Source organism: Melozone crissalis, unplaced genomic scaffold (genome assembly GCF_028551555.1).
Source record: "Melozone crissalis strain CALT ecotype California unplaced genomic scaffold, PUWL_Pcris_2 ptg000008l_1, whole genome shotgun sequence".
Lineage (NCBI taxonomy): Eukaryota > Metazoa > Chordata > Aves > Passeriformes > Passerellidae > Melozone > Melozone crissalis.
In genome coordinates this window covers 12069367-12082497 of record NW_026535786.1, presented here as the reverse complement: position 1 = coordinate 12082497, position 13131 = coordinate 12069367, and the positions used below count along the sequence as shown (strand labels likewise).

The following is a 13131-nucleotide window of genomic DNA, read 5'->3' as shown; positions in this document are numbered from 1 at the left end:
TTCACAGGTAAGCACGATGCTAGTGAGTATGCTTGTCTGCCTATGCTTTGTACTGGCTTAGCTCAGTCTTACTAAGCCCTGTCTTACTAAGTTCCATTTCTAAGTATTTACCTGAGGGAGGAACTGTCTATTCTATGTGCATGTGTTTCGTGTCTGGACATCTACGGGCTGGGAACTGGAGTCAGACCACAGGCAGCAGCAGCTGGAGAGAGCAGACTAGGTGAACTTAAGCAGCAGACACTGGAGAAGGGCCACAGGCTAGAGGGGCCATGTGTTCCTCGTGCTGGCAGCTGGGGAGAGGAAGGGTGTACAAGTGTGTGATCACTAGTGAATGTGAAGCCAGACTACCTGGCAGGTAAGTGAGGTGACCTGGGCTCCAGGTGTGTGTCTCAAATGACAAGAACAGTGAGAGGTGGCAACAAGAGGAAGCAGGGGAGTCACAGATATTTTTTGGAGAGGAAGCTGTGTGAGAGGTGCGTGTATGGACATAATGGCAACTGGACTGCAGTTCTAAGGGACTCAGAGGTCCAAGATGTAACTAGGAACTGGAACTGGTATAGAACCATGATTTCCCACTGTGAACCCCAGCCAGAAAGGGATAAAGCATTAGGCCATCAGTGCTGTTCTGTGGGTGCATCTGTGTTGATCCATGTGTTCACCTGTGTAGAGATGTATGTATGCTTGGTAGTTACTGGTATAAATACTGGGGAGACATTCTCATTCTTACTGCCAGCTGGGCCAGGGAGCCTGGAGCTGTGGCAGCTTTCCTTCTGTCAGCCCAGCCTAACAGTGAGCCTTGGTGAAAAACCATGTGATCTCTTCCTTAAGGGTAAAAGAGACCATAGAAGAGTTATGACAATGAGGAAAGGGCTGAGGTATGCTGCTACTGAAGAGTGTTTAACATACACTGGTAACAGCAAGTACTGGCTTAGCAGAGGTTTATGCTGGATTTGGAAACTAATGTCATGAAACAAGAGCATCAGGCAAAGGTGGTCTTCCATCTCCCAAATGTTAGAGAAAAATGCCTGTTGCAAAGCAAGGAAGGCACTGGAAACCCATTATCCGACCTACATGTAGGCTTAGTTCCTAAAGTCTGGACTAGAATTGCATCCAAGACAGTGGTGACTGTGAGCATCAGATGGCTCTGTAGTTTTAGGGGATTTAAGGCATCTCAGGCCAGTCCCTTTCAGTAGTCTACACTAGTACAGGAAGGTCCTCCAGGGCCAATTCTTTGCAGACAATTTTTAGAGGAATCCTTCCTCCTCAGGCTTGTCATCCCTTGCCCAGTCAGACCCATGTTGCTCCTTTCTTTACAGCTCTCACCCCCAAACAGTCCAGTCAAATTCTATTTCTAATGGAAGTAGCTTGTCTGCTTATTTGGTGAAAGTTCCTTTTCCTCATCCATTCTATTTCACCGTGCCAGCCTTGCTGGCTGCCGTCCCTAAACTTCTTCCCAAGTTTTTCAGACCATCTGACGTTCCACATCACCACCTTTACACTTTTCCCAGTCCTTCCTTGTCTTCTTTTTTGTCTGTCCTAAACTCTCCATCCCATATTTTTATAGCAAAGAGTCAGCTTGTAGGTTTAGAGATGTTAAAATTGCCCAGTTTGTATAGGCTTGGGGTATATAGACCCTCCAGGGAAGGTTCTTCAGCTCTCTTGCAGATCATGTGCTGCATGAGATGGATTAAATAAATATTGTATTTGCAGGGAGCCCCGATGAAGGCAGGAATGATGCATCTGACTCCATGTTCTCAGAAGGCTAATTTATTACTTTTTTATATAATATTATATTATATTAAAGAATACTATACTGCACTATACTAAAGAATACAGAAAAGATACTTACTCAATGCTAAAAAGATAATAATGAAAACTCATTACTCTTTCCAGAGTGTCAACACAGCTTGGTTCCCAACTGGCCAATGAGTCAAAACAACTCACACTAGAATCCAATCAGGCAATCACCTCTGGGTAAACAATCTCCAAACATATTCCACACATGAGGACAACACAGGAGAAGCAAATGAGATAAGAATCGTTTCCCTTTTCTCTGAGGCCTCTCAGCTTCCCAGGAGAAAAATCCTGGGCAAAGGAATTTTTCAGGGAATGTGAAGACCACAAATAAATACTTTCAAATTTGATGTCCCCCTCTGCTATGTCCTTTCAAGGCCTTCCTTCCTGGTCCAGCCATTTGTTGAAGATTACTGGGACACAGTCTGTTTCCAGCCTCAAAGGCTGAGGCTTTATATCCACATCTGGCTCAATGTGGGACCCCTTTTCTTAGGATTTTCCTACCCTTCTTCCTAGTACCATGCTATTTTCTTACTTTTTTATTCCCTCAGTGCCTCTGGCCACAGTCATCCAGAATTCCTTCCTAGTTCCTGACCCCAGGCACTTTGAAAGAAGTTATAACTTTCCTTCTTCACTCCCCCAAAACTTAACAAAAAACAGAATGGCTGCAAGACAGTGAAGAAATCAGAGAGGACATGAAGGCTCTGCAGAATTGGACACTGTTGGACACTGGATGTTATAGCAAAATGTAAGAAACCCCATGTGAAATATTTTTTGACAGTACTAGAACAGTGTTCTCCAAAAATTCTTCAATATACACCCCTATCAGTGAAGTATTTTTAAAAACATATACCCAGTATATGTACATTTAGTAGCTGATAATTAGATATGTGTAACACTAAAGTTCTAATGCTTCCCCCTCACACCTCAGTGCATCATCTTGCACCCCACTTTGAAGACTTCTGCACAGGAACATCATAAGCCAGCAGCCTGTCACTGAATATGGATTTCAGATGCAAAGTCTAGAAGATGCACAGCCCTTCACCAAACTCTCTCCTGATCCCAGCAACTGAGGAGTTGATGTTCCAAGTCCTAGGGGTGCCTGTCCAGGAACACTACTTCACTGGCAGAAGATGCATGGGAAGAGAGGAGCAATTACTCCTCCACCACAAAGCTCTTTGAGATCACGGAGTCACAGAATATTCTGAGCTGGAAGGAACCCTCAAGGATCAATTCCAGCTCATAAGTGAATGGCTCATACAAGGATCAAACCCATGACTGAGATGTAAAATGACTAAGTTCAGAAACTTCATGTTTTATGCTCATGGAAAGCTTTACCTCTGTCAGCCCATAGTTTCAACAGGTTTCTCTTTCCCAGGATCTTGCATCAGCCTGGACAAATATATTTGCTTTATCTGAGTCCTGTGATGACACAGCTGACCAAAATACTTGAACTAGGAACATGGAGTTCCAGAAAAACAGCTGCCATTGCTTGTCCATTGATAATATCTAACACAGCTGCCCTTCAGTCACCATCCCTCCCCCTTCTTGTGCCCCCAGGAGCCACCAGCTTTCTACTGCAGCATTACTACATGAAATGAGAAACATCTTTGCAGCAATGGATGTACCCTTGAGTGTATTCTTTGAAGGATACTATAAAAAACCCTTCAATGGGTCTGTGAGATGTTCAGCACCACTGAGAAGAAGGACTTATTTGTGTTTCAGACAGGGATTTCTTCTCCTAAAGAAAGAAAGAAAGAAAGAAAGAAAGAAAGGAGGGTCATCAGAGGGTGTTCTGATTTCAGCTGTAATTCAAAGGGCATCCTTTGATGGGGATGAACTTGAATCCAAGTTCATCCTCCACAGTTCTCATGGAAAGACCTGAAAGGCTGCTCTGAGACTGCTTGCTGGATGACCTCTGAATCCTGTGTCAGAAACGCCATTTGCCTTCCTTAGACATCAGTTTGCCCCATGAGCAGAACACCATGGAGTTCTGGGCTTTATGGGAGCCTCTAGAAGGAGTGTCAGAGAGGCCGTTAGGAGAATGAGAGGGGCTTGGGTGAGGTATGTTCACTAGATACCTGCCATCAAACACTTAGAAACACAAGAGCCACAGGAGCTATGATCCAGACCTTTGGCTGTGAGCTTTAGCAGTAGCCTGGGAACAGGTCAGGAGTCTCCTCTTGCTGAATTAAGCAAGTAGCTTATGGAACCAGAGAGATCATGTTCTGTTGTAGTTCGAAATTATTTTATTGATTCCTTGTTAAGTGGTTTGTTCTGTTGTACCCCCATGCTCTCCCTGAGTTGGTTTACCCCTGGGTTCTACCCTCCCTCAAAGCTGTCCCTCATACCATGCCCCACATATTGTTCCAGCTCTTTCCCTGCCTGTCAAGGCAACCCAGCCCCTTTTGTTCCTGGAAGCCCCATTGGCCCATGTGACCCATCCTCTCCACCCTCCTACTCCAATTGGCACCAGACACTTGCTGTAATCCCCTCCCTCCTCCCCTGAGGATTCCCTATTGGTTAGCTGTTTGTATCCACCCCCTGAGTTGTATCTGTATAAAACCCCTTGCACAGGTGCTCATAGCACTCTTCGTGTCGGGTCTCTTTACTTGCAATAAACTCTTTGTTGTACAACCTCAAGACAGAGAACCTCCTCCTTTCTCCTCTGCCCGGTCCCTGTCATGGCTTGTGTCTGGCACCATAGAGCAAGTGGATCTAAAGGTTCTGCCTCTGGTAAATCCCTATCGTGAGGCAGTTCCCCACTCCTGGCATGGTGCCAGAATTATAAGAGCTAGCCCAGGCTCTGGTAGCCATGGCAGTGTTCTTATGGGGGATTATCAGCCAGCCCTATATGATGGACTTCTTCATGCTGTTAAGAGTAATTTGTATGTTAAAGATGAGATAGGATTAAATAAGTAACAGAGACAAACAGTAAAAAGTACTAAGGTAAAGGCAGGTATGGGCAAGCTTTCTGATTCAAATGCTTACTTCCTAATTCACGTAAAATTTGTGTGGATATTAATCCGAATAAAAAACCCCAAGAAAGGAAGAAAAGTTGTAGCCTAAGTGTTATCTTACAGGACATGAAAGCTATAAATCAGGAAAAATACTGTTCTAAAACATGGGTCTGCTTCTATGCTAATGATGCGTTTCGGACAAAGAAAACAGAAATCCACAGATCAAATGAAACCCTAGAGTAAACTGGAAATTTTTCTTGCTCCACTTAAATATGATGAGATTGGATAGCTTTGGTAGTTTTTGACCCTCTTAGTCCTTAGAACATTTTCTTTTCCCGCAGGAAGCTTATTTCACAGGATACAACATGCTTGTAAGAAAGCTGTGCACTAATACCAGTTTAAAGGCCAACAGAATTCATGCACCACCTTGGAGGAGGCCCAGGCCTTGGACTTGTACTTTAACACAAAGGAAAATTTCCCTCTGGACAATGACGCTGTGCATATCAGTCCTCCAGGACCCACAAAAAATTAATCAAGAAATGGAGAGGAAGAGAATTCCTATTTAGTGTCTCAAGCTATTCCAGCATTTCCAAACATATGGCTTCTTTTTAATGTCTCTGGAGAGAATCCTGTGTCTTTCAGGAGCTAACATGATGAATTTGGCAGCTGCTTGGAGAATGAACATGATTATTCAGCAAAGCATTAAGCTTTAGAAAGCTTTGCATCATGACAGAAATCCCCACTCCCAAAGAGAGGGATTTCAGAAGATCTCATTATTTTTGTTTGCAGCATTATTGTACATCTATATCACACTCATAAACATCAGAATTGTACTGAGATTCTTATGTGGCAAAAATGAGTCTGTAGAACATTCCAAAGATGAATAAAAGCATGGTTCAGTACATAGGCAGACATTTTAATAAAGGTTAGAAGAGAGACATTAGAAAAGGGAGATGCTGAGCATTCCCACATTTGACCTATTTGACTTGGGAAACGAGGAGGGGCACAGGATTGTTTTTCTATCCTCCCTTTTGAAATTACAATGGAGGAATTTGATTTAGGAAAACACTGTATTGCATATGATACAAACAGACATTATTCAAGAAAAGGAATTTGCTCAAATAAACTGAACAAAGTTAACCACTGGGTTTGCTAGATTTCTTTTTTTTCCCAAATAAATGCAATGTATCTCTCTGCCCACTACTTAAAATATGCAACTTTGGGTAAAAACATGCATTTTTAAGAAAGATACCATCAGCACAGAGGAATTTGAAAGAGGTTTGAGAGTTGTTATTCCTGTTGTACAGGTGCTGTGTGTAAGAATGAGACAAACAACTACACGTCTTCCAAAGCCAAAAGGTATTTTTAGATTGAAGGCTACCTTACGGAATAATTAGAATAGCTCTCTGTCTTAGCAGAGGTTTATGATTAACGTGTATGACATTTGTACATTCTACCAATGCCTGTTAATTCCCACACTTGGATCTTCAAATTTTCCACTGTGTACTTTTTGTCTGGAGAAAACCTTGGACTAGAGATAAGACCATCACCAAAAATGTATTTCTAGCAGCTCCCACGTCCAGTCAGCCAGTCTGGGTTTGAGGTCGAATCGAGACCATGAAGTGCCTGCTGCTTCTCGCCTTTATTGGGGTGGCTGGTGAGTATATCTTTTATTTCTATTTCTGCCATTTAATAGGAAGCTGATTTTCTAAATCAAAACTGCAAGGTAGCCTGTTGTGGGAAAGCCAAGTCAGTTTTGACTTGCACAAGTCAGAGCCCTGCAGGTTCCATCTTCTGTCTGCTCATAATGTCTTGTGCCACAAGCTGGAGAATGAACACCTTCACAGGGTTTTCTGACCCAGCTATGGAGATGTGGCCACAGCTTCTGAAAAGGATGCCTCCTCCTTTGGGACTCAGGAGTGCACAGGGAATAGCTCTGGACCGAGAAGTCCTAAAGCAACTGCAAAAATTTGGACCCTTGATGGGTACTCCAAGAAGATGTCACTGCACAGTAGTTTTTACTTTTCCCTCAGTCAACCCTTGACTGTCTCAGTAGATGGGGTTCAGAGAAAGAATATTTCTGTGTCCCTGTGTTCGCTCAGGGAGTAGCCAGCAGGGCTTTACTTGCAGATACGTGAGGCACCTGTGTAAGTCTGATCCCCTTCTTTGAGGGTGCAGCAAATGCATGTGCCTTAGACCTGCCCACCAGCGCTGCCCTGAGTGTCCATAGAAGGGGAGCCTGCAAGTGAGGGGCTTCAGACAGGCAGTCACAGGGCAGATTACAGGCCACATTACCTTAGGCCAGCTGTTGACACATGGCACTTCTTGTCCCCCAGTTGCCTTCCCCACCTTTGCTGAAGACGATGATGACAAGATTGTGGGAGGCTACACCTGCGCACAGAACTCTGTGCCCTATCAGGTGTCCCTGAATTCTGGATATCACTTCTGTGGAGGTTCCCTCATCAGCAGCCAGTGGGTCGTGTCAGCTGCTCACTGCTACAAATCGTGAGTGAAAAAATTACATCCTTCTAGAACCTACTTCTCTCTTCCAGTTCACTTCTAGCAGGCATTCTAAGCTATGAGATAGAAATATGTAAGTGCCTCCATTCTCACCAGAGACAGCCAAGGGATGGGTGGATCATTCAGGAAGCCAGGCCGAGGCATCCTGAGGGGTTTTCCATTTCTGCAAACGTTCCTGTGAATGCAGAGCATTTTCTGATATAAGAATGAGATAATCAAGCAGAGACGTCTGGGCTTTGATTTCCTATCAATTGCATGAATCTTGCTAAAGCATTCTCCCTGGAGAACAGGAAGAGGATCAAGGTCCGGCTGGAGCCGTTTGCCTTGTCCCAGAATATTTGTATCTAGTGCTGCTCTGTATTCAACTGCTGCCAGGTATTTACAGACCTGCAGAAATTCACCACCCATGATGGAGTGAGTTAAGATCTCAGTGTAGATTCCCAGGGCTCACTGCAGGACAAGAAAGATGCTCTGCCCCAGAAGGCTTCTGTGGCAGTGGTGTTGGAGCAAGTGCACTCAGTGACAGGGAGGTTTCTCTCAACCTGCCCCCAAGCAGTAAAGGACACGCTATGCCTTCTGTTTTCCAGTCGCATCCAAGTGCAGCTTGGGAAACACAACCTGGGGCTCACTGAATCCACACAGCAGTTTATCAACTCTGCTAAAGTCATCCGCCACTCTGGCTACAGCTCCTACACCCTGGACAATGACATCATGCTCATCAAGCTGGCCACCCCAGCCACGCTCAGCAAAGCTATCCAGACCATTCCTCTGCCTACCAGCTGCGTGGCCGCTGGCACCACCTGCCTGATCTCCGGCTGGGGCAACACTCTCAGCAGTGGCTGTGAGTACTCTGGGGGAGCCTACAGACCCTTGGGGGCCCAGTACAGTCTCTAGGACCTGGCCATTAATCCCCAACAGGACAGGCTAAAACACAGGGAAGTGCTGTGGGACAGCTTTTTGGAGTGATGCGTCAGTGTAGGGACTGCACAGTTAATGTCAACAGAGTTGTTAGTTCTCTGAGAATAAGGGTGAAGTCTGGGACTGTGGAACTTGAATTCCTACCAGAGATCCCTGTTCTCTCACACCCATGGTCAGAGATGTGCATGGCCAGTGGTGTCTATTCCATTGAACCTGCACCAGAGGAGAGGATGGTTTTCCTGAGGCTCAGGTTTCTTCCAGTGCATGTATCACACAAGTGGCCCCACCTTTGCCAACTGATGAACTTCCAGGTACCAAAAAAGTTAAAGCAGCTGCAGTGTAGAATGGTGGGCCCATGGGTAGAATTTGTTCCATCTCTACAGAAGGGACCCAGGCTGTGCTTACTGTGGACAGGAAGCAGGATGGCTGCTAGAACAGGGTGTCCAGCATTTGCTTTTCTGCTAAGATCTTCCCCGAGCTCTGAAAAGGACTCAGCAATGCCAGCAATCATCTCTCCCTATTTCTTTGCAGCTAACTACCCAGATGAGCTGCAGTGCCTGAAGGCTCCAGTCCTCACCGACGAGCAGTGCTCTGATGCCTACCCTGGGCAAATTACCAAGAACATGATGTGTGTCGGATACCTGGAGGGAGGAAAAGACTCCTGCCAGGTAACTCATCTGCCTCTCCTCACCCAGTCATTTCTCTCCCACCTTTTCCTAGCTGAAGAGGCCTCCACATTACAGAGTCAGCTATGCTCACTGCACTGGTAAATCTGAGTTTTTCAATGACAGCAGAGGCTTCAGGCACACATATCCTGAAGGTTTGCCAAGTACCACATACAGCAAAAGCAGGCAGCTGACTCATCCTTAGCTGTGGTGCCCTTGGAGCTCAAGTGAGGCATGGTAGCATCAGGTGGAGAGTGTGAATCAGGAACAGCCTTTGTAGAACTTTGTGCAGAGTACGCCCAGCAGGGCTTCCTCCAGGGTCAGTGATCTCAGGGATCTCTGGCTCACTGCTCAGGCTGATGCCATTTGCTGAATATCCATACCCTTTGTGTGCACAGGGAGATTCCGGCGGTCCCGTGGTCTGCAATGGACAGCTCCAGGGCATTGTCTCCTGGGGTTATGGATGTGCCCAGCGTGGCCTTCCCGGAGTTTACACCAAGGTTTGCAACTACGTCTCCTGGATCCAGTCCACCATCGCCTCCAACTGAGATGCTTGTTTGGCGTGACCTGTATTTTCTCCTCATCATTTCTGTTCTTTTGGGTCTGGACAAGCAAAAATTATGAGAAATTAATAAAAACTTTCAGGCACCCCTACTTTGTGCATGGTTTTGCTGGAAACTTCCAAAGGCTCTTTTATGGAGCACAGTGGGAATGAACACCAGTCAGGAGAAAATACTTATTATTTGTAGTGCCTGTCAATTGACAGGGTCTTGGAACACCTTGCAGACTCATCATCAGAATTCTTTCAGTCAATTACATGGTCTTGTTTCTGAATCATTTCTTGTTTTTTGAGCAGGAAAATTATTAGCTAATATTTCAACAGTTCTTGAAGTGATTCTGAAATTCATCCTCTTTCTCTTGGAACACTACCAGCTCCAGTATGGCATCATTCTTTGGGCCTGCTTTTATCACCGCCTGAGGAATGGAGGAGGCATGAGGATGTTGAGGGTCAGGAGACCAGGAGAGGGCAGGGCATTGCAATAGAGTATTTGGATCTGCCATGTTGAAGAGTTGGTCCTTGCCAGGAGGCTGATTGGGACGTCATGTTTTGTGCTTGCAGAGTCCCAGAACCAGGCTGTGGTGTCCCAAATCTCAAGATGAAAAGGTCAGGAGAGAGGAAGGAGGGACTGAGGAAGGAAGGCAGAAAAGCTGCAGGAAGACAGGATTTAGAGCTGGGAGGGAAGCAGGAACACGAGCCATAAAGGAAGAAAGGTAACGAAAAGAGCAGGAGAGAAGGAAGGAAGATAAAAAGGCAAAAGTCCATTTAAGAATGAACACTAAAAGGAAGACAGGAAATGAAAGTAGCAGGAGGGCAGGAAGGAAAGCTCAGGGAGTGTTGGTAGTCATGAGTATCTGCCGCTGCCTGGGACTCTTTGCCTACACTCCTGGGAAACTGTGAAGATTGGATTACATCATAAACATTGCAGTGCTCAGGCCACGGGCTAGTGATGTAACACGGGGTCCCAGCTGCACAGCTGTGTGCCCTTCCCTTTCAGACCAGTAGGGACAATGATTAGAGGGCCACGTATTTCGAGATTCTGGAGAAGGAATGGGCTGTATGAACTACTCCACATCCTGGTTGTCAAACCATAAGTTGACATACCAGACAGATTTAAAGGAGAGATGGATGTGGAATGGAATAGGAAATAGGAAAAGAATAGGTGTAACCGAACACAAAGGAAAGGACAGGGACACAGAGAGACGCAGAAGTAAGAAAGTGAGAAGCAGTCTGAGAGTGGCAAAGAAATGAGTGGAGGTAGTGAGGACAAGAAGAAAACAGAGTCAGAAGGTGAGGCAGAGATGGGAAAGAGCAGAAAAGCAGATATAGACCATGCTAAAGACAGACAGATGGGCAACAGACACAGAGTGTCTTTTCAGAACAGCTGGAGGCCAAGTAAGAAAACGGGGCTCTGTCAAGCACAGGGCTCGGTGTGTACTGGTGGCAGACCCCTGTTTGCCTGGAAAGGTTTGTGCTGTGCTGCACCAGCCTTTGACTCACTGTGGATCTTGTTCAGCACAGAAATATGTGCCTGTGTCATTGAGTAGGGCATGCTGGATCTGCACAGCTTAATGGTTGTTCCTAGTCCCGTTACTCTGGAAGCGATTTTGGAATTCCTTCTCAATATCTGCTTTGCCGCCTTCCAGTGAATACACAACCAGCTGCATTCTGGCATCCTTCTCCATGGGTAATTTGTACCAGTACATAGTCTTGACTATGTTGCCCTGTCCAGAACATTGCAGAGTGATGGTGTCTCCCAGCCGGACAACTGTATCTGGTGATTGCTGAAGGGCCCAGCCTGGAGAGACAGGAGATGAAAGGTGGGGAGTGAAATCCATTGAAGAGAATAAAAATACACATCCTTGAAGTATGCCATGGGACGCAATGGCACCAGGATATCAGAAAGATATGGGCCAGTGCCGTGCTTCTCTGAAAAAGACACATAAGTTACAAAAACCACAAACAAATCAACTTCAAATGCAACAGTAAATCTGGTTACAGAAATAATGACTTTGGTACACTCAAGTGTAGTATTAAAATGGGGCAGGAAAAAACAAACTTTGAATCTCACAGATTTCCTGATGAAATCGCCAGTGGAAAAGCTCACCTGGTTCATTGCCCACCCCTGCCCTGGAATCCTTGGGAAGGGGCAGTGCCAGCAACTGGGAGCAGAGCTGAGGATGCAGCAGCAGCTCCAGTGCAGCTGATCAGGACCAAGGGAATGCCCACTCACCCACAGGGAGCAGCATGGCCACAAGGAACCGGTGGAAATCCATGGAGAAAGGCCCCCTCCTTCCAGGCACCTGCCCCTGGTGCCAGCACAGACACAGAGGTGTGGAAAGAGGAGAGGTGCAGAGCAGGAGATGCGTCTCTCCGTGGGTGGACAGGGGAGGGAGCGGCAGTCTGAAATGTCACCAAGGCTCTTGGTGCCCAGGAACGGTGGGCAATGACACCTGCAGGCAGTCATGAGCTGCTTGTGCTCTGCTCCTCTGGCTTCCTGCTGTGTGCGAGCGTGGCTGGGCAAGAGTAGGGGGGACTTCAGTAGGTGCCAGAGTTCAGAGCTACCACGGAGCAGGATGGGGCCGTGGGGCAGCCTGAGTGTGTGCGCAGGAATGCACAAAGGGGCAGAAATTGATGGGAAGACAAGGAGACCTCAGGAATGCATGTTTGTGTGTCTGTGTCCCGCTGTTTGTCTCCTCCCGAGCCTCCCTCACACTCACAGATTCCCATCCCTGCAAGATGCAAAGTGGAATCTCTGCTTCTCCCAGTCAGGCCTGATGTGTTGTCCAGGTATGGGAGAAGGTGCTGACCTGCAGAGCTGGTGTCTCTTGGAGCCTGGCAGAGAATAGTTCTGTAGCTGCTCTTCTCTAACTCCAGAGGGGGATCTCCAGGAGAGAACAGGCTGCCTTTGCTTCTGTACTGGGATTATCCTTTGAGACACTCTTCATCTCAGAGAGATTTCGGAGGAGAAGGGTGTGCCCCACAGGATGTGCTGATACACCCTGACCTTCTCTGTGGCAGAGAAGAGCAGCTATAATCCTTGTCTCTTTATTGCAGCAGTCTGCAAAAGAGCTCCAGGACACAAATGGACAAAGCTGGAGAAAACAATGTCCTATGCTCTCTGTGTCCACCAAGCCTTGCTCACCTGCCCAAGGCACTGGGAAACCCCTGTAGGCAGGAAGGGACACTGGTAGTTTGTGTGCCCTGAGTTTGGGCACAGAGCTCTGGCAGAGCCTCTGCCCATCCGTGCTGGGCTGTGTGCACAGCAGGGTGAGGCTGGCCCATAAAGGACATGGAGTGATGCCAGTGCCCAGGGCTCTGAAGGGCTTTGCAGTGAAGATGTTCCCCTGTGTCCTGTCAGCAGAGGAGAGCAGCAATGCCTGCAGCTCCTCCCAAATCCTCTGCTGCAGTTCTGAGTGTGTCCCATTGCATTCATTTCCCCAGGCTGCCTAGAGAAGATTCAGGGAAGACCCCAGATTCCTCTACAGAAGTAGTAGAAAAAAGCAAAGAGATTGGGCTGCTTTGTAGGAACCCCACATCCTGTCACCTGCAGCAGCAGCAGTAGCAGCAGCACTCCAGCAGAGAGGAGGCTGTGCCTGATGTGTCCATGCCAAGGGTCTCCAGTTCCCTGGGGTGAGCAGAGGGCAGGGCAGTGCATGGGGAGCCTTGCAGAAGACACAGGATTTGAGGAGTCAGTGATGTTGAACAGGCATGG

At 46.8% G+C, this 13131-nt stretch overlaps 1 protein-coding gene and 1 pseudogene across 1 annotated transcript; one reads left to right on the top strand and one right to left on the bottom strand.

Moving 5' to 3' along the window:
• LOC128933225 (T cell receptor beta chain MC.7.G5-like) overlaps positions 1–13131 on the bottom strand; it is a 41730-nt pseudogene that overhangs the window by 19861 nt on the left and 8738 nt on the right.
• On the top strand, positions 5110–9511 carry LOC128932909 (trypsin-like). The gene is made up of 5 exons (XM_054269644.1): positions 5110–6411; positions 7091–7259; positions 7862–8115; positions 8724–8860; positions 9256–9511. Exons 1-5 carry the CDS (start codon positions 6372–6374, stop codon positions 9403–9405), a joined length of 750 nt encoding a protein of 249 aa, XP_054125619.1. The 5' UTR covers positions 5110–6371; the 3' UTR covers positions 9406–9511.

What these genes read in the sequence shown, in the direction of transcription:
- LOC128932909 (XM_054269644.1), top strand. Translation starts at nt 6,372, where the DNA reads ATGAAGTGCCTGCTGCTTCTCGCCTTTATTGGGGTGGCTG. An exon ending in CGCCTTTATTGGGGTGGCTG is followed by an intron (nt 6,412 to 7,090) that starts GTGAGTATATCT and finishes CTTGTCCCCCAG; the next exon opens with TTGCCTTCCCCACCTTTGCT. An exon ending in CAACACTCTCAGCAGTGGCT is followed by an intron (nt 8,116 to 8,723) that starts GTGAGTACTCTG and finishes ATTTCTTTGCAG; the next exon opens with CTAACTACCCAGATGAGCTG.